The sequence below is a fragment of the Lissotriton vulgaris genome, chromosome 9, assembly GCF_964263255.1.
Source record: "Lissotriton vulgaris chromosome 9, aLisVul1.2, whole genome shotgun sequence".
In the NCBI taxonomy this organism is placed as follows: Eukaryota; Metazoa; Chordata; class Amphibia; order Caudata; family Salamandridae; genus Lissotriton; species Lissotriton vulgaris.
Window position 1 is genome coordinate 274,190,013 of NC_141697.1, and position 26,443 is coordinate 274,216,455.

General features: G+C 47.3%; 1 protein-coding gene across 4 annotated transcripts in view; it reads right to left on the reverse strand.

The window, feature by feature from the left end:
• Nucleotides 1-11,834: 11,834 nt before the first annotated feature.
• NOXRED1 (NADP dependent oxidoreductase domain containing 1) overlaps nt 11,835-26,443 on the reverse strand; it is a 192,154-nt gene continuing 177,545 nt past the window's right edge. For all 4 annotated transcript variants that reach the window (XM_086936624.1, XM_086936623.1, XM_086936625.1 and 1 more), the window contains one exon: nt 11,835-12,556. In XM_086936624.1, the coding sequence (XP_086792750.1) occupies nt 12,382-12,556 (175 nt within the window). In that variant the 3' untranslated portion in view covers nt 11,835-12,381. The remainder of the gene's footprint in view (nt 12,557-26,443) is intronic.

Genomic DNA, 26,443 nt, shown 5'->3' on the forward strand with positions numbered 1-26,443 from the left:
CAATACATGAAATGCCGCATTGAAGGGCTACTTTGTCTGCTTTTGAAGCTGTTCACCCTGGGGGAACTTCTAATGATTAAATAAGGAACTGTTTCAGCTTTGCAGAAATGTATACAGCTTTCCCGTTTAGGTTTAAAGTATTGTATTCATTCAGCGTGACACATCCAAACTTATATACAGCAGTATAAGATCGGCAAATGAAAAGGAGCAAAAGTCCGGCATGACACAACATTTTAGTACAAACGTCCCCCGCCACCCCAACGTCCCAATGCTCCACCCAACTCCCCCCCCACCCACCCCACTCACTGTCCAGTGCGCTACTAACATGCAGCCTATCTCCCAAAGCTATAGGTAATTGGGGAGGAGGGTCTCATCCCTCTCACTAATCTGGCGCTAGCGGGCTCGTAAGCCGCAGGAGGCGAAGGTACCTCGGACAGGTGAGCTCCCTGAACTCTGTGAGCAGCAAAGAGTGGAATGGTTGCCACAGTTCATTAAATTGCGTTACATCCCCAGCCACCACCAAAGACAATTTCCCCATACCCAGCACGTGCCAAAGTCTGTGGAGCCAGCCCGTTATCGTGGGTACTGTGTCTGTACGCCAGTATATCAAGATATTCTGAACTGCAGAGCCGAGTGCAATGGCGATCTGCCTACCTCTTCTGGACTTGAGGGGATACATTAGATCATTTGGGAGTCCTAGCAGGGTATATGCCGGGAAGCACGGGAGCTCTATGCCGAAATGAGAATCAATTTCATCCAGCACTTCCTTCCAGTAGCCAATTAAGAGAGGACAGTCCCAGAGAATGTGCATGAGCGTACCCCGTTGTCCGCACCTCCGCCAGCATGTGTCTGTCTTACTATGGTCGAACTCATGGATCCGCTCAGGCGTATAATACCAGTAAGTGGACACTTTAGTAAAAGTATCAGTGAGGTCCATATGATATGCTGAGTGGCGCGCCCTATAAGATATGTGGTCCCAGTCCTTGGGGCTCAGTGTCCTCCCAAGCTCCCGTTCCCATCTAACCCTCCCTGGATTGTGGAAGTGTGTTGAGGGCAGTTGCAAAAACGTATACAGGTCCGAGATTAGTTTCGAGTCCGATGTACGGGACAACAGCCATCTCTCACACGGTGAGAGCATCCTATCCGCCACATCCCTCACCTGTGGCTGAAGGGCCCAATGCCGAACCTGCATATAACGGTGTCTCTCCGTTTCGGGGAGTGAGAATTCCAGCCGAAATTGTGTGAACGGGATGACACCCTCGGGGCCATACAGGTGACATAATGCTCTGCATCCTGCCTGCCGCCAATGTGTGAAGGCTCCTTTCTCCATCCCAGGGGTGAAGGCAGGATTATCCACTAGCGGTGAAAGCGGCGAAGGAAATGTGGTGAGGTCATACCTAAGGTAGGTCGCATCCCAGACCCGCAAAGGTACCCTAGTAATGAAAGAGGCGTAGAGATTTTTAGGCCGGTGGGTCCGGTGTAGGAACGGTATCTCCTGCAGAGCCCGCCCCGCCACCGCTTGGTCCTGGAAAAGCCAATGCTTATCCGACTCCCACCTGCACCATTCGACCAAGTGCCTCAATTGCGTCGCCTGAAAGTATTTACGGAAGTCGGGAATACCTAGGCCTCCAGCGTCAGGAGACAAAAGGGAGAGGGTCCTGCGTAACATAGGCTTTTTCCCCTGCCAAATGAAACGGGCTACGTCCGACTGCAACTGCTGTATCCACCCCTTCGGCGGCAGCAGCGGCAGGGCCCTGAATAAGTAGAGCACTTGTGGCAAAATCGTCATCTTGACGGCAGCAATCCTACCCAACCAGGAGAGGATGCCGCGATTCCAGCGGCCTAGCTCGTTCTTGATCTTGGCACCCAAGGCCAAGTAGTTGGCTGAGACCATGGCTGGCAACGTAGGGGCAATCTGAATCCCTAAATATAGTATCCCCTCTGAGGACCAAAGTAACGGGAACCTGTTCTGCAAATATGCCTTAGTATCAGGCGCCATGGAGATATCCAAAGCCACCGACTTCCCCATATTTACTTTAAAGCCCGAGACCGTGCCGAACGCTGCCAGTTCTTCCATACAGGCCGGAAGTGATGTCCGGGGTGTAGCCAATGTGAAGATGAGATCATCAGCGTAGAGACTGACCGCATGGGTAAATCCACCCATCCGTATCCCCTCCACTGCCGGCCGCGTCCGCACCCTTTGAGCGAGCGGCTCCATGTAGAGAGCGAAGAGCAAGGGCGAAAGTGGACAGCCCTGCCTGGTGCCTCTCTCGATGGGGAAGGCTGCGGAGGTGTGGTCGTTAACCCGGACCACTGCTGAGGGCTCCTTATAGCAGTTGAGGATCATAGCGCGAAACCGTTCTCCAATACCCGCCTTCACCAGCACTTGTTCCAAGAAGGGCCAATGCACGCGATCAAACGCCTTTTCTGCGTCAACCGCGAGCATCATCCTCTCACCCCGAATCCGGGAAGCCTTTTCCAGCAGGTGGACCACCCGTTTTGTATTATCCACCGTCTGCCGTCCCGGAACAAAACCCGCCTGATCCGGGTCGACAAGGCCGGGTAGATGGAGCGCCAGGCGACTTGCCAAAATCCCAGTATAGAGTTTCAGGTCGACATTCAGGAGAGATACCGGCCTATAAGATCCACAGTGTTTAGGATCTTTCCCCGGTTTGGGGATGACCGTGACGGAAGCCCTCAGGAGCTCAGGCGGGATGGCTCCAGGTTCCGCGAAAGAGTTGAAAAGGCGGGTGAGGATTGGGGCTAACGACCCGCAGAACGTCTTATAGAAAAGGGCCGAGTAGCCATCTGGACCTGGAGCTTTGCCGTGCTTGAGTCTGGCAATGGCTGTCACTACTTCCTCTATGCTAATGTCCCTGTTCAGGTGGTCCGCCTGTAGAGGGTCCAAGGAGGGCAGAGTGACTGAGTCCAGGTAGGAGGTCATAGCCGGTACATCCGGCGGGTCACCCGCGTAGAGGTTTCCGTAGAACCCTCGGAACGCGGCCGAGATGCAGGCATCGTCTGTTACTGCACCGCCCGTGGGGTCAGAGAGTTCTTTCACCAACTGGCTCTGCCTAGTGGCCCGGAGTCTATTGGCCAAAAGTTTGCCACAGCGATCTCCCCCAGTATAAAAAGCGTGGCGCAGTCCAAGGGCCGCATACTCCGCCCGGTCCACATTTAAGGCGGCAAGAAGTTTCCTTGCTTCTTTAAGCTGCCGCCAATTCCTCGGAGCCCCAGTTCTGCGGTGGATCAACTCCAGTTCCCGGACTCTGTCAGTAAGCTCATCCCTCTTTATCCTGCGCTCCCTATTTTCGGCCGCGGAGATTGACAAGAACTCCCCCCGGAGGACCGCCTTCAAAGCTGCCCACTGGGTGGCTCTGGTGGTATCTGTGTTGTCATTGTGCGCCAAATAGTCACGAAGTACCTGCTCAATACGGTCCGTTACCGTTTTCCTGTGGAGCAGAGTATCCCGGATGCGCCAGACCCTCGCCAGGGCGGCAGACGGTGGCAAGCAGAAGGAGGCCTCAACAGGGGCATGATCCGACAAGGAAATAACCCCCATGTCCACGGCAGACGCCAGGGCCTGCACCGGTGAGGTGACCAGGAGGTGATCAAGCCTCGCGTAGGTCTTGTGCGCGTGGGAGTAGTAGGAGTAATCCCTGTCTACGGGGTGCTTATGACGCCAGAGGTCCTGGAGGTCCACCTCCGCAAGTCTAGCCTTACAACCAGCTGAGAATTCCCCGACTTGCGGGGAGCGCTGCGCCGATCTGTCGACTACCGAATCAAAGACCATGTTAAGGTCGCCCCCGAGGATAACATGCCTATCCGGCGAGGCCGAAATCTCTTCCACCGCAGACTGCGAGAATCGCTCCTGTTTATCATTGGGACTATAAAGGGAGCCTATCGTGAATGTAATGCCCCCCACCCGAAACCTATGTGCCAACATCCTCCCTTTAATTTCTGCAAATTTGTGGATGTGCTCCCCCCTGAAATGTCGAGCCACTAGAATCGCTACCCCGGCTGTCTTGGTAGTACCGGAAGAAAAGAACTGCGTCGGAAATTTACAAGAGCGTAGCCTATGTGTGTCCTGTGGTAACAGGTGGGTTTCCTGAAGGAGGCATATGTCCGCTTGGGCGCTTTCTAACAGGGAAAGCACCGCTCGCCGCTTAATGGGATTGTTCAGACCCCTGACATTCAAGGTCACGATTTTAAAGGTATGAGGAGGCATAGGAGGAAATGTGTCTAAAGGCGCAAGTGTCCTGCGTGGTGATCATAGTGGGCGGGCATACTCCCCCCAACTCAAACCGCAAATCAGTCTCCCAACAACAGTATGCAAAGCCTCTCCCCCCTGCGCAGTGCGGCCTAGTACCAACCACCAGCCCCAATGTGACCAGGTCTCCCACCACACACCCGCCAACCCCACAATCCACCTCCCCATGCGCCTTCCCATCGTCACAGAGCAAGACAAGGTGGAGAAACTCAGGCAAAGCAACAAATCTTAGAACAGCGCACTGGACAACTCCTTCCCCCACACCCAACTCCCACGACCCCTCCCGGTACCCCAACACCCCAAAACAACCCCTTCCAAACCCAAAACACTGTCCCTGTCCCCCCAAGAAAGGAGTCAAGGAAACCATTGTCCAAGGCCGGCCCAAAAAGGCAAGTCTATGGAAAATTCTCGAAAGTGGACGTCCAGCCACAACACCACCCCCGCTCCCCCCCACCCCCCCAGGCCCCCAAACCTGTAGCTCAAAAAAGAAGAAGCAATGTTGATCTCCCCCCGGAGAATTCCTAGGCGGTCAAAGCAACCTCCTCTGTCGCCGTTTCTCTAGCGACCTCTCGCACAGCATTATCCATTTCAGCCCGGATAGTAGGCGAGTCCGGTCTCACTGAAGAAGTCGAAGACCTGCGGCCAGGGACCGATTGCCAGCCATCCCTGGTGATCCGGCGACGACGTGGAGTGGGGGCATCTTCGTCAGTCGCCGTGATGCCCAATACAGTACAGGTGTCCTGAAGGGAGCGCAGCTGATGCAATATTCCGTTCCAGCGGAAGATAATACGAAAAGGGTGGCCCCAAGAATATTGAATGTCATGCTCCCGCAAGAAGTCAGTCACAATTTTAAAGGACTTGCGTTTCTGTAAGGTGACCACTGAGAGATCTTGAAAGAGGGCCACCCTATGGCCTCTGAACTCCAAGGAGGGCTTAGTGCGAGCCACCCTTAGAATCCTTTCCTTCAGGGGATAGTCCGGCAGGTAGGCCAGAAGATTGGGGGGAGGCGCCGGGGCTCTGCGTCGTGGGCCCACTCTATGTGCCCTATCGATCCTGAGAGTAAAGTCTGTCGGCTCACCCAGGACTTCCCGGAACAGATCCTGCAGGTAGGTGGCCGCGTCTTCCCCCTCTTCTCCTAGCGCAACGCCCCGGACCCTGATGTTGTTCCTCCGGGAACGTTTCTCGAGGTCCTCCACATGGGATTGTAGATCAATCTGCTGGTCCCGGAGCCTGATCACTTCCTGCTGGAGCTGTGTGAGTTCCTCGTCCCGGGCATGTCCCGCTTCTTCCACAGATGAGACCCTTTCTCCTAGGCCATCAACCTCTCTCCGGACCTCTCGCACCTCCCCCGCCACTTCCTGCTTGAGAGTCTGGAAGTCCTCGCGTAAGGAGCTAAAAAGTGACTCAAGGAATGACCTGGTAACTGGCGGCTCCCCTCCGCTCGCCCCCTGTGAACTGCTAGACTGACTTGGGGAGGGCTGTCCGCGGTCTTGCCGTGCATTGCTCCTGTTCAGCATTTCCGGTAGGGTGCGGTCACCCTTCCTGTTCCCCTTGTTGCCGGCCATCTTGGGCGTTGAATGGAAGTGTTCCATCCTCACCAGCGACAGTAGCGTTCACTACACCGCCTAGCTACCCGCTGGGTGACCGCCCTAACTGGTTAGGCCGTCCGTCCGCTCCTGTGGTGCAGTCCAACACCCGTTCTCCACCTCCTCGTGCTCCTCGGGCGTCAACTCCTGCCAACTCCACCTCAGTGCTAGGCCGGTGGAACGTAGCTTCCAGTCCAAAATGGCGTCCACAATCCGTAGCACACTGCCTCGCAAGTAGCTCCCGAGCGGACCCCAATCCGTTCACAATAAGGGAGCCAACAAGTCACCGCGGCCAGCCGCTTCAATGGCTTCTGAGACCCCACTGGGCCCGAGTTGCACCGCCAGGCACACACCACCTCCTGTTTGGCTTCAGCGGGTGGGACGATCTCGTGCCCCGAGCCAGTCCAGGCAGGGCCCCCGAAATCCTCGGCACCACTCCAGTCCCACCCACGGCCGTAAATCGGCCGTTCTTCTTGGCGGGGCACCAACTTCTCGCCGCCTCGTTCGCTTTCGCTCAGCGCCACAATCAGCGGCTCCGCACTGCAGTAGTGGGCGGACCCGGGCTGGTCCCCGCTCCTCTCCAGGCCGCGCCGGCGGCCTCCGCGCAGCGCCTCAGGCTCGAGTTTGCTCACAGGGCGGACCCAACGGCACTTCCGGTCGGGCCGCAGCTTTCGAAGGTCGCGGCTTGGCTTCCACAATCCGCTAACAATGCCTTCTGGTGCGCAGATTTTCCTCCCAGCAAGGTCCGCTAGTTCTCCACTGCACCCTCCGTCGCCGGCCAGCGACGATGGGGGGAGATCAGCAGTGAATAAGGTGCTCAGGGGCCTGGGCCGCAGGAGCTCGCCGAGGTCGCGTCCTCCTACGCCGCCATCTTGGCCACGCCCCCCAGCTTTCCCGTTTAAAGGACAACTAGGGACTAAGATGACTACAGAACTCTTGTTTGGTAAACTCAAGGTTATATACCATTTTTTTTAGGAGTAAAGCGGCTCAGCTCTTCTTCCCTCTTACTCTTCTTCCCTCTTACTCTTCTATTCATATAAAATGAGTGCAATACTAATCTGTGACTCCCACATCATCAATGACTATGCTCAATAGATTATGGGTAATGGATTAGATACCCAAGATTGACTACCCGTTAGTAACACAACATTAGTGGCTTTAGAGAATCGCGATGATCTGATAGAGGACGAAATACATGCCCCCATGGTCAGTTCACCAATTTTAATTATACCTCCCCCTTTGAAATGCCAGTCGTCTTCATCTGGTTTTGTAAACTCTAGTTCAGCTCGGGTATTAACTGACGGCGGAAGTATGAAACTTCTATAATTGGAAGGCCAAAAGGGGTGACGTCAATTGGGAATATTTTGCAACTCATCACATTATAGCACTACAAGAAACATGGGAGGCTAACAAAACGTATTTTCTGGATGGGTTCATATCCTTTTGTAAATGCGCTACACCATCCTGTCGGGGGAGAGCTGGGGGGGGGGGGGGGGCTCATTGTTGATGTTTAACCTCAAATTGCTGTATAAAGCAAGGTTGCTAGATACATGTTCCCCAAATATTTTGGCAGTTGAATTGACAGGGAAGAACCTGCCAACCCTTCTAGTGGTAAATTTTGACAATTTGTTCACTAGAAGCGATGAGCTTGAGCACTTAAGAGCTCTTACTGCCTTTTTGACTAAGTTTGCGGACATCTTTACAACTCCTTATAATATATTAGTCTGGGTGATTTTAATAATCTTGTTTGCCCTACCGATTGTCTTGTAAGATTGGAAGAGGAGCATGGTCCCTATGGGCTAACTCATTTATCAACCCATAACTTGATCTGCCCTGCACAGTCGGGTAGGATACTTTCCGTACCCACATACATTGGCCAAGGTCGGCAAAGTATAATTGATTATATTTTAGCCTCATCTTCATTTTTGTTGTCACTAGGCACATTAAGTGAAACGAACAATTGCTTTAGTCACCACAACCCATTGATGCTGGACCTTAATATTTGTGCTGTCAATAAAGAGAGGTTTATGGCGCAACTCACCAATGCTAGAATTGCACCCATAGATCAAGCGCGCAGAATAAGGTGGGAAATGATTACCCCTGATAGCTTTATTGACAAACTAATTACTGACTGCGCACAGGAGTTTGGGGTTTGTTCAGATCAGGACTCCCGTCCACTATCAGTCCTTGGTGACTTTGATCGAATTACAAAGCAGGCTGCCTCAAATCTAACTGTATCCCGTAAACTAAGGCCCCCAAAACATAAAAAATGGTTTGATGATGCCTGTATGAGTACTCATAATCAACTCATGCAAAAACCCAGGGTAGCCTTAGGGGTTAAGAATGCAAGGAGGGCATATAAACTTGCTGTAGAAAGGCGGAAAAACCAACTATGGGAGATGGCATGGGAGGAGCTTAGTCAGGCTAGTGTCCTGAAAGATAGCTCTAGGTTCTGGTCTTTTGTTAATAGCCCGATGTTCGGTGAATCACCAAACTCGAGACACAACTGTTTAGTTCTAGCCGATAGGTGAGTTCAACACTTTGGGAAAGTGTACAGTGATGTATTCACTGCAACACCTGTAGGGTCAGCAGGCAGTGATCGTGTCTTACATCCCTTAGTTTTTACAACGAATGAAGTTACTAAGGCGATTATATCAACGTCAGGGGGAAAGCCCCAGGTCCTGTCGGAGTAGCTGCCTATCTTTATAAAGCAGATCCTAAGTTATGGGCTAATATTTTAACTCATGTTTTTAATGCAGCCACCCTGTCTGGTTTTCCCCTGCCGTGGGCCAAGGCAGTCATTATACCAATCTTCAAGAAGGGAGCTAGAGACGATCCGGCCTGCTAATATGCCCATTTCGCTTCTTGACTCCGCGCCCAAAATTATGGGGAAAGTGGTCCTTGCACGCCTTACAGAGTGGCGTGATCAAGCAAACATAGTTTCTGACCTTCAATATGGTTTCAGGCAAGGGAAAGGCACGCTGGGCCCATGTCTCAACCTGCATTTGGTGATAGGGAAGTATACGGTCGCTAAGCACGGGGACCTCCATCTGGCCTTTATGGACCTAACCTCGGCTTTCGACCTTGTCAATAGATCAAAACTTTGGGTGAACCTCCAAGATATAGGATTAGACGCAGACCTGATATCTTTTTTGGCTGCCATCCATGAAAATACAACAGCGGCAGTCCGCTTTAATGAAGATGGCAGCCTAACTGAGTCTTAGGAAGTTAAAAGAGGGGTCCGGCATTGGTGCATTTTGGCACCCTTGCTGTTTACACTCTATATCAATAAGCTAGGGGACGCCCTGATCTCTTGTTGTAAGGACATCCCTAGCGCTGGCACTAAAATGATTCCCGCACTTCTGTATGCAGGTGATGCGGTGTTGGTGGCAAGGACGGCTAGGGGGCTGCAAACACTTTTAAACTGTTTTATAGATTTTATGGAGTCCCTGGACTTAATTACTAATTTTAAAAAGTCACATGCTATGTCCATAGGTTCAAAGAGGGAAATTAAGGCCAAATTCTACTGCAAGGATCTAGAACTTGTAAAAGCCCCTGCATTACCATACTTAGGGGTTCTTTTGATGATAGGCGATCAAGGTCCACGCAGTGCACACACAAAAAGAATGTATTAGCTAGAGCTTCGGGGGCTATTCTAGACTTTGCAAAAATAATTGGATCTAAGCCACTCCCGGCATTCATGAAAATTTATAACGGCAAGTGTCTCCCCATGGCGACTTATGGGAGCGACATCTGGGGATGCATAGATGTCAGAGATATTCAGGGGGCGAAAATGCTTTTTTGCGTCGATTGTTATCGGTCCCGGCATCCACCCCAGTTTTTAACATACATGAGGAGCTAGGAGCAGGCTTTATTGCCGACCAAATTGCGGTTGCCCCTTTATTGTGCTGGATTAGAACTTGGGCACAACCCATGCCAAATCTCACCCAACTGATCATCCAAGACTGCCTCCCTTTAGATAAGGTATTAGATATCCCATGGATTCGATAAATTAAGGTCCAGATGGAAATCCTTGGCTGTCCTGACTTGTTTTCTGAGGCCCACCGCGTTGGGCAAATCAGCCATAAGGGACTTTAAGCTGCAGTTCTTGGATAGATGTATGTCATCACGGGAGGGGAATGAATTGGTAAAACCTATAGTGAGAAGTTTTGTCACACTGAGCCTGGGTAGACAGTTGCAACCATATTTATCCTATATAAACAAACCTTACCACCTGTTTGATTTTAATAAGATTTAGGCATAATATGGTTCCCTGGCTCTTAGCATTTCCGAAAGAGTACTTTAAAGAAGGAACATTAGATCCTTGCCCATGTGATAACTTCTCTGACCAGAATACCCTCCATTTAAAATTTTTCTGCGCTTATTATAACTCATTACGCAGGAAATGTATTATTCCTTTGCTCAGAGGTTGTAAGTTTGAATAAACTGGCATATTTGCAAATGCTAGCATCGCCTATGGTGTGCCTTGGAGTAGCAAGCTTTTTAACAGGAGCAATCAGGCATAGGAATAGGTTGAACCATTCTGTGGACTCTGTTTTAAATCATGTTACTAACAGGTAGATTCATCAAGCTAAATTGCGCTTGCAAAGGGCCAGATTCTGAGAATCTGGCCCTTTGCGAGTGCAATTTTTGCATTTGGGATTCATCATCCCAAATGCAAAAATCGCTATTTGCGAAATCGCACATTTGCGAGGAATTGGATTTAAGGAATCTCTATTAGAGATTCCTTAAATGCAATTCATTAACCAATTTGAAATTGCGAATTCGTAATATTTGGTCGCTATTTACAACGAAGTCTGGCTTCGTGGTAAATTGCGGAAAAATAGAAAAAAGCACTTTAGTGCATTTTTCTCTGTTGCATGTTACACACACACACATGTCCTTTGGACATGTGTGTGCGCAACACCTGTGTAAATTTGCAATCGCTATCTTACTTGCGATTAGCTAATTGCTAATCGCAAATAAGGAATACTCCCCATTCATCCCTATGGGCCTTTAGGCCCATAGGAATGAATGGGGAGTTATTCTTTATTTGCGATCAGCAATTTGCTAATCGCAAATAAGGAATGTGTAGGAATCGCAATTTATTTTGCGATTCCTACATGAATCCCATTTTGCGAGTCTGTAATAGCGATTCCTTATGAATCGCTATTAAAGACTCGCAAAACGGGTCTTTGATGAATCTACCTGTTAGTTAGTTATTTTTAAAGTTCTCTTCATATGACATTGGATAAAACAAGATGAGCGAAATTTTATCTCACTTATTTATTTAACTGCCGGGCTTAATTATTTTGTGTTGGAGTGCTGTTTTCTTATTTTCCCCGCTATAGATGGCTGGGGCGTTTACTTTTTATGCATGAAGTGTCGTGCAATCCTTCGAAGTGTATTTTTAACCTTTTGTAGATCATGACCCCGAACATAGTAAGATGTCATGAAGTGCAATCATTGTTTTAATTGTCCTTTGTTTAAAAAAAAATCTGATGTCTGTCACTTTGTTATAAATTGGGGGAAACTGATTGAGCTTACATTTATGTTCTCAATATATGTAGTTTTGAGTGGTTTTGATTTGTTTTTTGCACTTTGATGGTTTTAATTAACCGAATAAAGTTAACTTTGACTGACTTTGAAGTAAAGGAAATAAGCAAATACACAAATATTACACACACATGCTTGTGTTAACACTGTTATATACCAAAAGAGCAAACTGTTCATCAGAGACACACACTAAGTGGATTACCAGAATAATTAACAGGTCAGCCAGAGCCGAGGATATTTGGGAGAGACTAATAAGATGGCAGACATTTAGCCAGAGTAATGTATTGTGGGCTAAATGAGAGCCTGTCCAGCAAGGCTTAAGCCTTGTGGAAACTGGGGAAAAGGTGAAGATAAGGGGCCTCTGCAGAAAAAAGGTTGACACTGGTTCAATAAAATGAAAACAAACGTTCACTTTTTCGTTTTCCGAGTCTTTCACTTTTAAGGAGTCTTTATTACTCTAATGTGGTGCAGATGTCTTAAAATGTAACAATACTGAAAATACTTTTATATGAATTTATCCGCGTCTCTGGTGTGTGCTCTCATCTTTGCTTTAATAAAGCACGCTGTCATTAACATATAACACATTGTGAAAGTCTGATTGGCTGGCAGAGTAGGAGCAGAGGTTCAGAAGGCTTCAATCCATCCCAGCTTTTTAGGAAACCCACTAGGTATGTAATATAGTTTCATTTAGATTATTTGTAAATTTATCTTATTGGGAAAGTTTGAAAATATGCCCTGGACTTTGTCCTGTTGGTCTTAATAACCATGAACAAGCCATTGGTCAGTACTGACCGCTCCTCACTTCTGAGCTGGCGCTGCAGTCTGTGGGCATTTGAAGGAAAAAGAAGTCTTTACGGCGTGTCTCTAGCATTCAAATAGGATTTCTGCTGCCTCTGGTTCTCAGACTCTTCTGGTGACAAGTTCTTGCAGTCTGTGTGGACATCAGCTCTGTGCCGATGAAGCTGCCTGTTATGTACCTGAGGAGGCAACCAGGCAATGCTCGCCACGTTTCTCCAAAGAGGCCCCGAAGAAGGCACAGTATGCCTGGGCGAGGGTGTCTCGTAGTTCAGGTGTGCTTGCTAGGAGTCGACTTAGTGGAGTTTCCTTGCTCTGCACAACTGTCAGGTCAAACCAGGGAAATGCTCTGCGGAAAGAAGACAAGAAGAATCACTCAAATTGCTAAGCAAGAGAGGGTGAGATGCAAAATTAAACGTACAGCGCGAAGCAATAAATATAACACTTATAACAGGCACCGAAGGAGATGCCGAGCTTTTAGGGTATAAAACACTGGCGATCTGGATGTCAGTTTTACCCAAATGGTTGGTGAAGTCTGCTCCACCCTCCTGTGCATATCGAAGGTATTTGACATCAGAGGGTTACAGCATCTTCGGATGATTCACACTTGTGCCACCAGAGTTGATATAGCATTATAGACTTTCCAAAAGCATGTGCTCACTACAAACATTTTAAATGTTAAGTGCTAAAGGCTTCGGAAATAACAATTTACAAACAATATGAATACATACTACTGGCTAGTATCTCCTCCATATCTATTGAGGGAATTTGTCTAACTATACTGCACATACTGGCACTGTGGTCCGTGTGTGACAAAGATGTCTAAGAACGCTGAAACGCAAATTAACACCGCTTGAACAACCATTGGAATGGGGGTTTTCTTCATTCCGATCCCTTGGCAGGCTTGGAGTGTTTCATTGGTTTTATACATTTATATATATGTATCCATATATATACAGTGAAAAAAACAAAGGTTACAGGGACGCTACAGTTAGGCTCAGATTTCACTCATACAAAACCAGTGAAATCCAGCAGTTATAGTTACCTGAGCTAAATATAACTTATGTACCCACAATGCACTGGCTATGACCTCACATATTACATCACTCATCACATGGTCAGTGACATCTCAAATGACATCACTGATACATCATCAATAGAACCACTCACACATCCACTAACACACCTGCACAACCACTCATATACCCACTCACACAGCCATTCACTCACCCATATGGTCATGCACACAGCCACTCACCCATACAGCTACTCACACACCTACTTATGTACCCATATAACCACTCACACACCCTGTCACTCACACATACAGCCTCTCAACAGAGCCACTCACTCACCCATATAACCATTCAAACACCCACCCATGCAAGCACTCCAATGTGTCCTCATTCACCTATACAGTCACTCACATAGACAATGACTCTCCATTACAGCCAGCCATGCAACCAATCGGTTAACCAAACACCCACTCAAACAGCCACTCAGTCAGCCATACAGCCACTTGCATATACACTCACCCATGAAGTCACTAACACAGACACTTAGTCACTGATACAGCAGCTCACATATCCACTCACAGACCCATACAGCCACTCACTCACCCATGCAGCAACTCATACACCCACTCACTCACCAATACAGACACTCACTCATCCATAGAGCCTTATAACCACTCACTCACCCATACAGCCAATCACACACCCACTCACTCACCAGTACAGCCAATCACACAGCCACTCCCACGCCCATACAGTTATTCACACACCCACTTATTCTCCCATACAGGTACTCACACACCCACTTATTCACCCATACAGCCACTCACACACCTATACAGCCACTCAAACATCCACTCACACACAAATAGTCTCAGAGCCACTCACATAATATATGTTAGACATAGTATCACTCATTAGTAGTACACAAAGTAATATCATTTAACTTTGGTAGTAACATAGTAAACATGTTTAACACATATACTTTTAGAAAACACTCACAATCACTTGATGATGTCCTCAGTGATTACATTTGAGATGTCATCGGTTATGTAATTAGTGATGTCTCTGACCCTGTCTTGAGTGATGTAATATGCTAAATCATAAGCAGTGCATTGCGGGGGCATAAGTTATAGTTAGCTCAGGTAACTAGAACTCCTGAATCTGGCTGGTTTTGTATAAATGGAATCTGAGCCTGACTATAAAGTCCGAGTAACCTTTGTTTTTTCCAGTGAATTTCGGAGGTTTTTAAATTCTATTTCCTATTTCCTAACTATAAGGTCCCTGTAACCTTTGGAATTTTTTTTGTGAATTTCTAGCTTTTTTTAAACGTAAATTAGGATGCCCATCGCAATGCACAGTGGGGGTGAGGGGGAGGGGAGTTTACATGCAGGACCTGACGTGGCATTGTGGTGCTCCCACCCAACTTGCTGCTCCTGCTCCCCCTCCTACTTGCCATCTATTGTCCAAGTCCATGACCCTGCTCCCTCAGTAAAGCCCTGTGTTGCCATTGTTCTACTACTGACCTAAACAGTTACCTTGCTTCCCCATCCACCTCCTCCATATCCTGTTCTGTACGAATCGATGCACCAACCCTCCCCCTCCTACCCTGCAAGTTTGATGTGCAGCGGATACCCTCGATTTAGCTTGATGTCCCTGCCCACGCCTCTTGCCCTCCGTTGCCCAAATCTATGCCCCATCATTGCCATCCTGCTAAGCCTCTGTGCTTATATTGCTGCCCCTACTCTCCTTACCTCTGCCTTCCGATGTCTGTGTGCCTGCCCCTGCTCTCTCCTTTTTGCCCACCATGTTATATGGACCTGCCATTGACACTCCTATCTACTCTTGAGTGTTCTGTTGAGCTACCCCTCCCAACTGCCTAGCACGGCCAGATGGCCACGAACTGTCCCTGCCACCTCCACCCTGCCTGTCCTAGTTCCATGCCCCTATACCCTCCCTCCTGTCCTCCATGGTCCATTTTGCTGCCACTCACTTCTGCCCTCCATGCTCTGTTGCTGCAACTGCTCCTATTGTCTGTCCTGCGTCGCCTGTTGACGCTTTTCCCTGCCCTCTTTTTTTTGTATCCAGCCCTTCCCCCTCCCTTCTGTCCCCCATGGTCCTTTGTGCATGCCTCTGCCCCCTCCCCCTCGCCCTCCATGACTGTTGTGCTGGCACTGACCCTCCTGTTTGACATGCATTGTCTTCTGTGCTGCCACGACCCCTCCCACCTACCCTGTTTGGTCAGCTTGCTGCCCCTGACCCCCTCCCACCTTCTCTCTGTTGTCTGTGTGTATGCCATTATAGTCTCACTTTTGCCCTCCATGGCGTGTTAACATTTTGAACTTGGTAGTAGGGAGATATAAAAAAAAACCTGGGGAATTGATGTTTCTAATTGACTTACATTGATAAAGAGGAGGTTTTAGGCACAAGACAAATAAAATAAAGCCCTTTGGGGACTACAAACATCTTGACTCTCCTGCCTGAATTGGGTCTGTTGGCATGTATAGTTGGACTGCCACTGGCTTGTCCTTCTGCCCTCAACGCTTGATCGACAAGGCGTGCTGCCTCAGTTCACAGCGCCAGGGAGATCGCGCTTAGAAGCTCTTGAGCGCTAGACTGACAGCGCATTTCACAAACTTCATAGTGCTGACTAAAAGCGAATTTTACTATCCTGTTCTGTATTTACGTTGCTTATGGTTTCAATTTTACCTTGTTCTTAGACCCACTTACCCGCACATTAATAGAAAAACGCACCGCATTTCGCGGGTCCTTCTCACCCCTTGGCGGCCATCTTAGGGGAAGGTCGTGACGCCAGGCCGTGCCATCTTTGTTGCCGCACTAGTGGTTGGCTGATCGCTATTTAAGGCGGCCATGCTGACGCGCAGCGTTCGCGCGCAGCGTTCGCGAGCAGCGTGTGCACGCTGGAGTCACGCTAGAGTCCATCCTGTCTGCGCCCGTCCGCGCACGGACGGGCGCAGGGGCTGGGATTTCTGGCTGTTGGCCCACTTACTCACGGGATGAAATACACCGACTAAATAAGGGAAGTCAGCCCCTAGACCCAGCCACGTTAGCCATATTGGACGAGCTTTCCATTCGAAGCCCACACATAGGTAGGTCTACCTCTGATTCTTACACCTTGAAATTGACCAGCTTAAACACGAGGTCCCTGCAATGTCATAACCTCGAGATTTTCACCTTGCTCCAAGATGAAGACATAGATATCTTGACTCTGACCGAGACTTGGCTTGGGGAAAACTCTTTACCCAACATCATAGCTGCTGTTCCGTCAGGATATGATATACACTGGCATAACCGCGCGGGGAATGCCCGCGGGGTAGGAGTGGCAATATTATTTAAGAAAAACTTAGCTGCAACTAAAATCCTGGCAGAAACAGTGGACTTGGCCGACATGCTCGCAGTGAAAATCATGTTTGACAATCTGTGTCTAATTATTCTCACTGTCTACAGTCCACCTAACTCCTCCCCGTGCTTCAATGACTTATTTATGGCCAGCATATCTGATATATGCTCACGGTATAAAAACATAGTAGTCACGGGAGACTTCAATCTGCATTGGGACAAGGAAAAAAAAGATTCAGCATCCAGCTCTCTGGAGACAACTATGTCCTCTCTGGGTTTTAGGCAGTTGGTAGACTCCCCCACGCATATAAAGGGCCACACCCTCGACTTGATCTGGGCCTTAGATCCCAAGGTTACTTTAATGAAAGTCCTCCCCTGCATCTGGTCAGATCACCACCTGATCTACTGTGACGTTCCTATTGGTGCAAAACCTCCGCAACCACCATTTAAAATTAAAAAGACTCGTCAGTGGAAAAATGTCGATTTACAAACGCTGACTACCACACTTATGGAATTTGTCCAACCTATGGCTCCTGGCGCGGATGTAGATCAGGAGTGCAAGGATATAACGGACAGTTTGATCAGAGCAATTAATCAGATTGCACCTGAGAAGTCCCAAAAAATGAATAGTGGTGGTAAGGGGGCCCCCTGGTTTACCCCTGCTTTGAGAGAGCATAGGAAAGAACTACGCAATGTTGAGAGAAACTAGAGGAGGAAAAAAGACGAAGAATCCTGTGAACAATATAGGAAGTTGCTTCGTACCTATAAAAAATATAAACAGGACTCCAAAGCTACATTCTACGGAAGCCGTATTAATAAGGCGGACAATGTCCAGAAAGAAACTTTTAAAATACTCACGGAATTAAGTGAGAGAGATCAAGACACGGACATCACAATTAGCTACGACACCTTCCTGAAATACTTCCTAGATAAGGTTGACACCATTTTAAAGGAGATAAAAAGCACTGTTACTGGCTCTACTGAACCACAAGTTGTCAAAATTCCGGTGGGAATTTATATGTCTAATTTCCCTCCGATTGACTCATTAGGTCTTGAAACACTGATGAGGAAAACAAAGTCAGGCTCCCCAGCAGACCCATGCCCCCCAAGTGTGTTTCGCTTAGCTCGCCTTAGCCTAGAGGACCATATCTTGTCCATGCTGAATAAGTCATTAGACACAGGACGGCTACCAGCTAGCTTTAAAGAAGCCCGAGTAAAACCACTAATAAAGAAAGCAGGGGCAGACCCCAAAGTGCTGAAGAACTATAGGCCGATCTCCCAGCTACCATTCCTGTCCAAAGTCCTTGAGCAACATGTGTTGAAATCCCTGGCATAGTTCCTGGAGTCCAACCATCTTCTCCATGAGATGCAGGCAGGGTTTCGGGCACACCACAGCACCGAGCTGGTTATGCTCTCGGTGCTGGACAATCTCAGAGGGATGGCTGACAGTAAAAAACCAAGCACCCTGATACTTTTAGACCTATCAGCGGCGTTTGATACTGTCAGTCATACCCTACTTTTGGACAGGCTGGCCGGGTTCGGGTTTCGGGACTCAGCCTATCACTGGCTGGAATCTTTTTTGTCCGGGAGAACCCAGAGGATTCAGTTGGGAGATATGGTATCAGGAGTGGGAGAACTCACATGTGGGGTACCCCAAGGCTCCGCCTTGTCCCCCCTCCTGTTTAACCTGTATTTACAACCACTAATAAGTGCCCTGGCCGAGATGGGTTGCCGCGTGTTCAACTATGCTGACGACACTCAGCTGTTGTTGAGCATAGATGACACCGCACGGGCCCAGTCACAGGCACAGGAGGTACTCAGATACACAGTCAACTGGATGTCCAGAAACCTCCTGAAGATTAACCCCGAAAAAACCGAGGTGTTAATAGTCTCATCCACCTGTTCCCCCTGGAGTGACCTGTATTGGCCCCAGGAATTAGGTCCCACTCCTAAACCAGCCGACTCGGTCAAAAGTCTCGGCATTAAGATAGATAGTGCCCTCTCAATGGTCAGCCAGATCTCTACGGTAGTGGGAACCTGTAATGGTCTCATAAGACAACTGCGCAAATTAGTTCCGCTCCTTTCCCAGTCCATGCTTCGCACTGTAGTTTCTGCCACCATACTGTCGAGGCTGGACTACGGAAATGCGCTCTACCTGGGCTTACCAAAAGCCTTAATTAACAGACTACAGGTGGTCTTGAACGACGCGGCAAGACTCATCTTCAAACTCCCAAGAAGATCACATGCCTCCCCGCTGCTGCAGAGCCTTCACTGGTTGCCAGTGACGCAAAGGTCTGTTTTTAAAAGTCTCTGCATAGCCCATAAGTCCATCTATGGGCAAGCCCCTGCCTATATTAAAGAAAGGTTGGAGATCTATCGGCCTGAAAGAAGCCTAAGGTCCTCCGAGGCTCAACTGCTTGTGTGCCCCCAGTTCAGATTAGCTACAAAAGGAGGGAGATCTTTCTCGGTCTTGCTGCCTAAGATTTGGAATGAATTGCCTGAGGCTCTTCGCAAAGACGGAAACCTGCTCCGCTTTAGGAAAGCCCTAAAGGCCATCTTATTCAGAGCAGCGTTGAGCCCAGTATAGTTTCTACTCGTTCTCCTGTTGCTGACTAGGTTGTTGTGTTTTGCAGTCAAAAGCGCCCTGAGACCTGCCGGTGATTTGGCGCTATATAAACTGACACTAACAATAACAATAACAATGGTCTTTTATATTTCCTGCAGGGTTGGTTTGTTGCCCCTGCCACCTTTCGCCTGCCCTCAATGCCCTGTTGTGCTAACACTGCCCCCACCTGCTGAGCATAGCAAACTTTTTGCTTCTATACCCTCTTCTATGAGCAGGTCTTATTCCCATAGAATTTATGATTATTGCTCTAAACAACTAAAACGAGGAGATATTTTCTGAGTTCTCAGATAGCGACAAAGCACTTTTAAATAATTTGCTATCTTTATATTTTTTTATCCAGTTCATCACTTTATTATATCTTACAGTTAAGAGAGGGAATGTGACATTACGGCCAGAGCTGCAGACTTTCAAAAAGTTTCGGGGTCAGCTTGACATCCTGTGATTCTGGGCAAATCACTTAGGGCCAGATGTATGAAGTATTTTTGCATGTTTGCGACCCGTTTGCGCAGGCAATTATGTACAAACCCTAAATAGCGAGTCGCAATTTATCTGCGACTCGCTAATTAGGATTTACGGCTCCCTATAAGGAAGGGGCCTTTTCAAGGGCATCCTTTTCTAATAGTGAGTCTGAGCCCTATGTATGACTGTTTTGCGACAGCAATTGCGGTCGCAATACAGTCGCAATTTACCATCTACTTCAAGTAAGTGGTAAGCATTCACATTCTTTCCTAAATTATTCCTTTGGGAGCTACTTTAACACTTACAGTTTCATGCCCATTCTCCTATGATATTATTGGTTGCCCTGTCTGAATACAAATACATTGCAGAAATTGGTGAGGCAGCAACGCTGGCTACCTCACATCTTCTGTAAGCATTAATCACTAGATGCATTGTCCTGTGACGTATTCAGTTTTAGGTCGTCTGCAACTGGTTTGCTTGAAATGTGTTCCAGTATACATTTCTTCCTCTTTTAACCATCCTGGTGTTGTAATTTGGCAGCGATTAGGTTAGCATTAGCAGAAGCCATCCTGTATTTAGAGACTATCTTGTCCGTTTTGTGGAATACATTTTGTATTTCTGTCAGCCATTTTGTTTGCCATGCACTACCATGTGCTCGCCATGTGCTCTGTCCTACCTTTCTGTTAACTGCTCTTGAAATCTGCCTAGAGACGAGATATATTTAGCATCTTCAACCTTCGCACATGCTCAGTTGATCTTGCAGCTGCCACTAGAATGTAACTGTCAGGATGTGTTTGCCAAAAACAGCCACTGTTAGCCACTGTTAGCTCCTCCCACTTGTTGACTGTGCATTTTCTGTATGACCGTATATGTACGTAAAACCAGCATTTCGTACTTGTACCACCTTCATTTGAGCCCCTGTGTGGGTATAAAAGGACCAAGCTCTTTCCATTCAGTGTGCTACTTCATGCATTACAGAAGGGTGCTGTGTGAATGTAGTTCCACCTCATGAGGTTTAATAAATCTTCTATTTTCTATTCCAGTTTCTGTGCCAACTTCTAATCTATGGTCTGAGGACTCTGTGCAGAGAAGGGCGAATCCCTAGCACTGGCAGGCCTAGCTGAGGCTCACCACCACAAATTGGCACTCCAACGCGGGGCTCATAGGCGACTCGGATGCCCGAAGAACTGGTCGAAACGAAGGATTGAAATCTCGCTTTGGACTCGATCGCTGCCTGAGGAGACCCGAGTCTTGGCAACCACGGAGTTTTTCCTTTCTTTCTGATCTGACCATCCAGGTGGCGCCGGTCCTCGACTGAGAATTCTTCTGTTAATTCGCCGTGCAGTGACCAATTGGTCGATTTGAGAACTTGGCAGTTGGAACCTGGACACCATTTGATTGGTAAGAGTCGTTCTGTGGCACTTGCTGTTGGTTTTTGATGTCTTGGATTGGTAAGGTAGTTTAGTAACACTTACTGTGGCTTTTGATTTGAAGGATTGGCCAATATTAGTATTGTTTGTAAGGTATATATACATGTATTTATATAGGCAGGTAATGAGGAGATTTTTCTCTAATTGAATTTGTTTGAACGGCGCAACGTACGAAGAGTACCTTAAGCGCTACTTTGATTATAATACTGCATATTTTGCACTATTTTTAGCATGCCTGTTTCCAGCACACTTCGTAGGATGTGTTGCTTTTGTAGAGGTACAAGTATGAGAATCGATGAAGCACAACCGGCCCCCCCGGAGGGGACGCCTAATAGAGACATGTATATTAAGTATGGTATTTCTTCTATAATGTACAGCACGTTATGGAATAAATATACTCATAAGGATCCTGAGTTGCGTTGGCCTATGCATGGGTCATTTGATTTGCGAAAGATTCAGTATGTGGCGCACTGTATGTTTAAGCGAAAGACTAGGCAAGATATGTTTGGCTGTGTGCGAATGTGGGAGAAAGAAGTGGGTGAACGAATGAAGCGTGAGCAAGCCTTGATTGAAAAAGAACAGCAAAAAAACATTTATGCGAAAACATTAGAGTTAAAAAACAAGGAAACGAAAGAATTAAAAGAGAGAGCGGATAGGGAGCGCCATTTACAGTTAACTGGCCAATACCCTGTTAGGCAACCCCTTTATACTATCCTTAATAAACTCAAGATGATTCTCTCTTATTAGATCATTATCCACCTCTGTATACTCTTCCTTCTGCTCCTTATGAGTCGGATGAGGACTCTTCTTCAGACCAGGACAAAGCTCGAGAAACTCGCTCGATGTTATCTGCTGAGCGTGCGTCTGACATTCGACACTCTGCTCGTAAAGCTGTTCGTAGTACTATCACTGTCTCTGAACTTCTAGATAGTATAAAAGGTTGGCAGGAAAGGAAGCAGATATATTTTACCGACACATTTGCTGTAGAGGCTATTGAACGGTTCAGGAAATATTGGGTAGACATGGAGCCCGATGATGTAGCAAATGATTGTAAGCAACTGTGTGACGATCTTTATGTCTTCCCCCAGGTGGCTGACACGATCAGACGTTTGGTGAAACTGCGTGTTGATGCAGTCCGTTTGCGAGAGGAGAAAAAGGCAGCCGACGCAGCTGCACAAACATCCCAGATCAGCATGGCACGAGCTTCGACTCCCGAAACAAATAAGAATGTTGTAATTAATGTGAGACCCATGCGGGAAGCCGCACCTTTATATGTTCCTCCTAAAGGAGCAGGTACGAGTGATGATAAAACTTCTACAGATGCAAAGGGTTATTTTATTTATAATTGGGTTTACACTCCTTGGAATAGAGCAGATGTCATGGGTCTTAAAACTGCATTACCTGATCCGAGAAAAAATCCAGCAGCCTTGTATGAGGAAGTTGAGGGTGCAATTAGCTCTTGTACTATGACTTTGCCTGATCTTGATCTGTTTATTGGAATGATATTACCCCCTGATATGTGGAGAACTGTGCGCAAAGTTGATGATTGCGCAACATTTGGAGCATTATGGAAAGATTTAGAACAATTAGATGAAGAAAGAGAACCTGCACAGAAACCGTGTCGGTTTATTTTAGATCTCCCTGCAGTTATATTAGTTAAATTAAAGACGATTATTCCCCCTAAAAAGATAGATTGGACTGTGTTAGCGTTGTGTAAGCAAAAGGCAGATGAATCAGTTTCAGATTTCTTTACACGCTTTAAGGAGGCATTCCACGATTTTAGTGGCCAGTCATTGACAGATGACATGGTTAGGCATCTGTTTGTCGATAAATAAGTCGCAAACCTTTCGCCAGGAATAGCTAGTCGCCTAAAGGCCAGCAAGAGTTCATGGACTACCTCTACTCCGGTGTCTCTTTTGACTATGGCTCAGTATTATGAATGCCAGGAATTAGAAGCGAAGGGTAATAAGGATAACAAGACTAAAGAGTTGAAAACAAAGGTTATGTTGGCTCTGGCTTATGGTCCGCCTTCTAGAGGTAATGATAGAGGTGGACGTGGATCTTATGGTTTGTCCTTTCCTTCCTATACTCGTTCGAATTTGTCTGTTGACCAGTGTGCGTACTGCAAGAAATTTGGACATTGGATTTCTGATTGTCCAGTGCTGCGTGCTCAGCAGTGTCCACGTGGTCGGGGACAAATTAGAAGTCTTTCAGGATATTCAGGGCCTAGAGGAAGCACGAATGATCGCGCTAGGTTTGATGCTAATACACATGGGCAGGATGGGTTTAACACTTTTGATAGAAGGAACCAATATCAAATGTCCGACTATGTGCCGTCTGATTTTCAAGATTCTGCTTATGCATAGGATTGCCTAGGATGGGGTAAGGAATCAGTTGAAGTTCCAGTAGATCAGACGGGTCCTTATGTTACAGCTCATGTTTTGGGTTCTACTCATCAGTTTCTGGTTGATACAGGAGCTACTCGTAGCGCCTTATCTAACCAATCGGTTCCTAGGGCTCCCCTGTCTGGCTTAACTATTACATCCATTACTTTAAAAGGTTGCCCCTTCCTACGGCATTTCCCTGCTCTCCTCCCTTTGAGAGAGGACGTCGCTACGCGGCTCTGGCGGACTTCGAGAATTCAGGCCCCCCTCATTGGTGATCCGGTTTGTGCTCCATCCTCGGCTGGACCCGGCTGCAACATCGGACGACCCTAAGATCTCGATCAGCTAAAGCTGTCCTCAACCCTGTCGCTCTGGGGACAGGGCCCCCACCCTTTTGACTCCCTGTGACCCCATTATTGACCCGACCTCGACGGGAAATCGACCCAGGCTTCAATCACTGTTCCTTGTGAAACGCCTTTCTCCTGCCACGTCAGGGAACTCGGAATTGCTCCAGTAGAATCTCTGGTCGCGCCTGCTGCCGAATTTAGGTGCATTATCCCTTTATCATCTTAACTTGTTTCTCACCTGTCTAAAATTCCCCTGATCTAGTCCATACCCTATAAGGAAGAAAAATACCCCTAGGATATTTTAGGTCCTACCAGGAACACCAGGGGCGTGTCTTGCTGTGAACCTCCAAACCCTTCCAACATTTATTCCTTGGTGCAAAGAATCTCCTCGGATATTGCCGAAGTCCACAAGAGTTTTAGTCTTCACTAATGAGAAAAGAGTGTGTATGTCCCCACCCCTTGGTCCTCTTCGCTCTGATGAAGGTGCAGCCCAAATAGACTTCGCATCGAAACGCGCGTTGGTGTGACCTACATGGATGGCCTCTAACGTAGCTGTTATTAATTCACCCTGCCCATCTTGTTTTGCCTCCATGTTGTCAATTTAGTCCTAGCGGCTCTAAAATTTATCACCTGCAGGCTATAATGTACCTCCATTATTTTATGTGTGTGACTGTATTATTATAGTGAGTGAGCTTGAGAGTGAGTGTATGCTTTAGTGAATGACTGCGGAAGTGTGTGGGACATGAATAAATGTTTTGTTCTCTGTGAAGCCTCATAATCCATACATGAACTTAAATATGAATCAGATTCTTATTAATAAATCAACTCTATTTTTCATAAAAAGGTGTATTCGATTTGTGTGATGTACTGTTGACTCTGATACGTATTACTGCGTCACCACCCCCCATATCATTAGGATGTCTCTTCTGGGACCTACAAATTAATTTTGGCAGGGTTCTTTCGTTCTATTTAGCTGTTTTCTCCCCCCCCTTCCTCTCAATATTTGAATCATCTCTCTGGGGAACCCCCTTTTATTTTGTTGTTGGGTCCCTATGTTACAGCACATGTTTTGGGTTCTACTCATCAGTTTTTGGTTGATACAGGAGCTACTCATAGCGCCTTATCTAAACAATTGTTTCCTAGGGCTCCACTGTCTGGCTTAACTATTACATCAATAGGTTTCGATGGAACACCTTCCCTTAGCCCACTGTCACGACCACTCGCATTCCATGTTGATAAGTTTACTGCTCCATGACCGTTTTTGCTCTCTCCGAACACACCAGACAATATTGTGGGTCATGATATGCTTAAGTATTTCAGGGCTACCATACGATGTTCTCCGGAAGGAGTACGGGTTATATTGAATGACAATTACCCCGTGGTTGAGAGATCCTGCATTGTTAAAGAGGACATTATATTAGCTTCACTCCCTAGTACTTGGTGGTCTACTTCAGACACCGATGTAGGGCAAAAGATACTGACGCTAGGATTTACAGATTCATCATTGATTTGAGGGAAGTCAACAAGATTGTGGTACCACAGTACCCTGTGGTTTTTGACATAACAACATTACTTACCTTAGTCCCTCCAACAGCGACTACATTTTCTGTGATCGATTTGAAGAATGCTTTCTTCTCAATTCCTATTCATCCTGATAGCAGATATTTGTTCGGTTTTACTTTGAAAAATCGATCATACAGATTTTGTAGAGTTCCTCAAGGGTACACTGAGAGCCCGAGCATTTATAGTCAAGCCTTAAAACGACAACTTGATTCTTTTACTTTGTCTGAAGGAGTGGCTCTCATAGAATATGTCAACGACATCTTGTTGGCAGCCGATACGCCTGAACTATGTGAAGAGTGTACTTTGTCTCTAGTTTCTTTTCTTGCAACACACCATCATAAAGTATCACGGAAGAAATAGCAATATTGTAGACCGAAGGTAACCTACTTAGGTCACCTTCTGTCTAAGGAGGGTTGTGCACTTACACCAGATTGCATACAAGCAATTTTAGACACACCAGTACCTTCCACCAAGAAAGATGTCCGTGCATTCATTGACCTGACCTCGTTTTGTAGGCAATGGATATTAAGGCTTTCTCACATTGTCAAACCCTTGCTAGCACTTTTGACGAAAGATACTCCAATGCCCCTTTCATGGACAGATGAATGTGAGAATGCTTTTCGACCGTTACGTCAAGCTCTTTGTTCTGCACCAGTGTTAGGCACTCCAGATTACACGAAGGCTTTTACACTCTATGTACACGAAAAAGATGGATGTGCATTGTCAGTTCTAGTACAGACACATGGTGACAAGCAGCGTCCCTGTGCATATTTTTCAGCCGTCCTTGATCCTGTTGCTCGTGCATTGCCTGGGTGCTTCCGTTCAGTTGCAGCAACAGCTGTGTCCATACGTCAGAGTGAAGGGATAGTTTTGTCACATAAACTATTGGTGCTTGTACCCCATGCAGTAGATGCCCTTTTGAATCAGACCAAGACACAACACTTAACTAATGCCATTTTGACAGGATATGAATTGACACTGTTAGCACCTCATATTACCTTGAAGAGATGCGCAACACTGAACCCAGCCACTTTGTTGCCATATCCTGTAACCG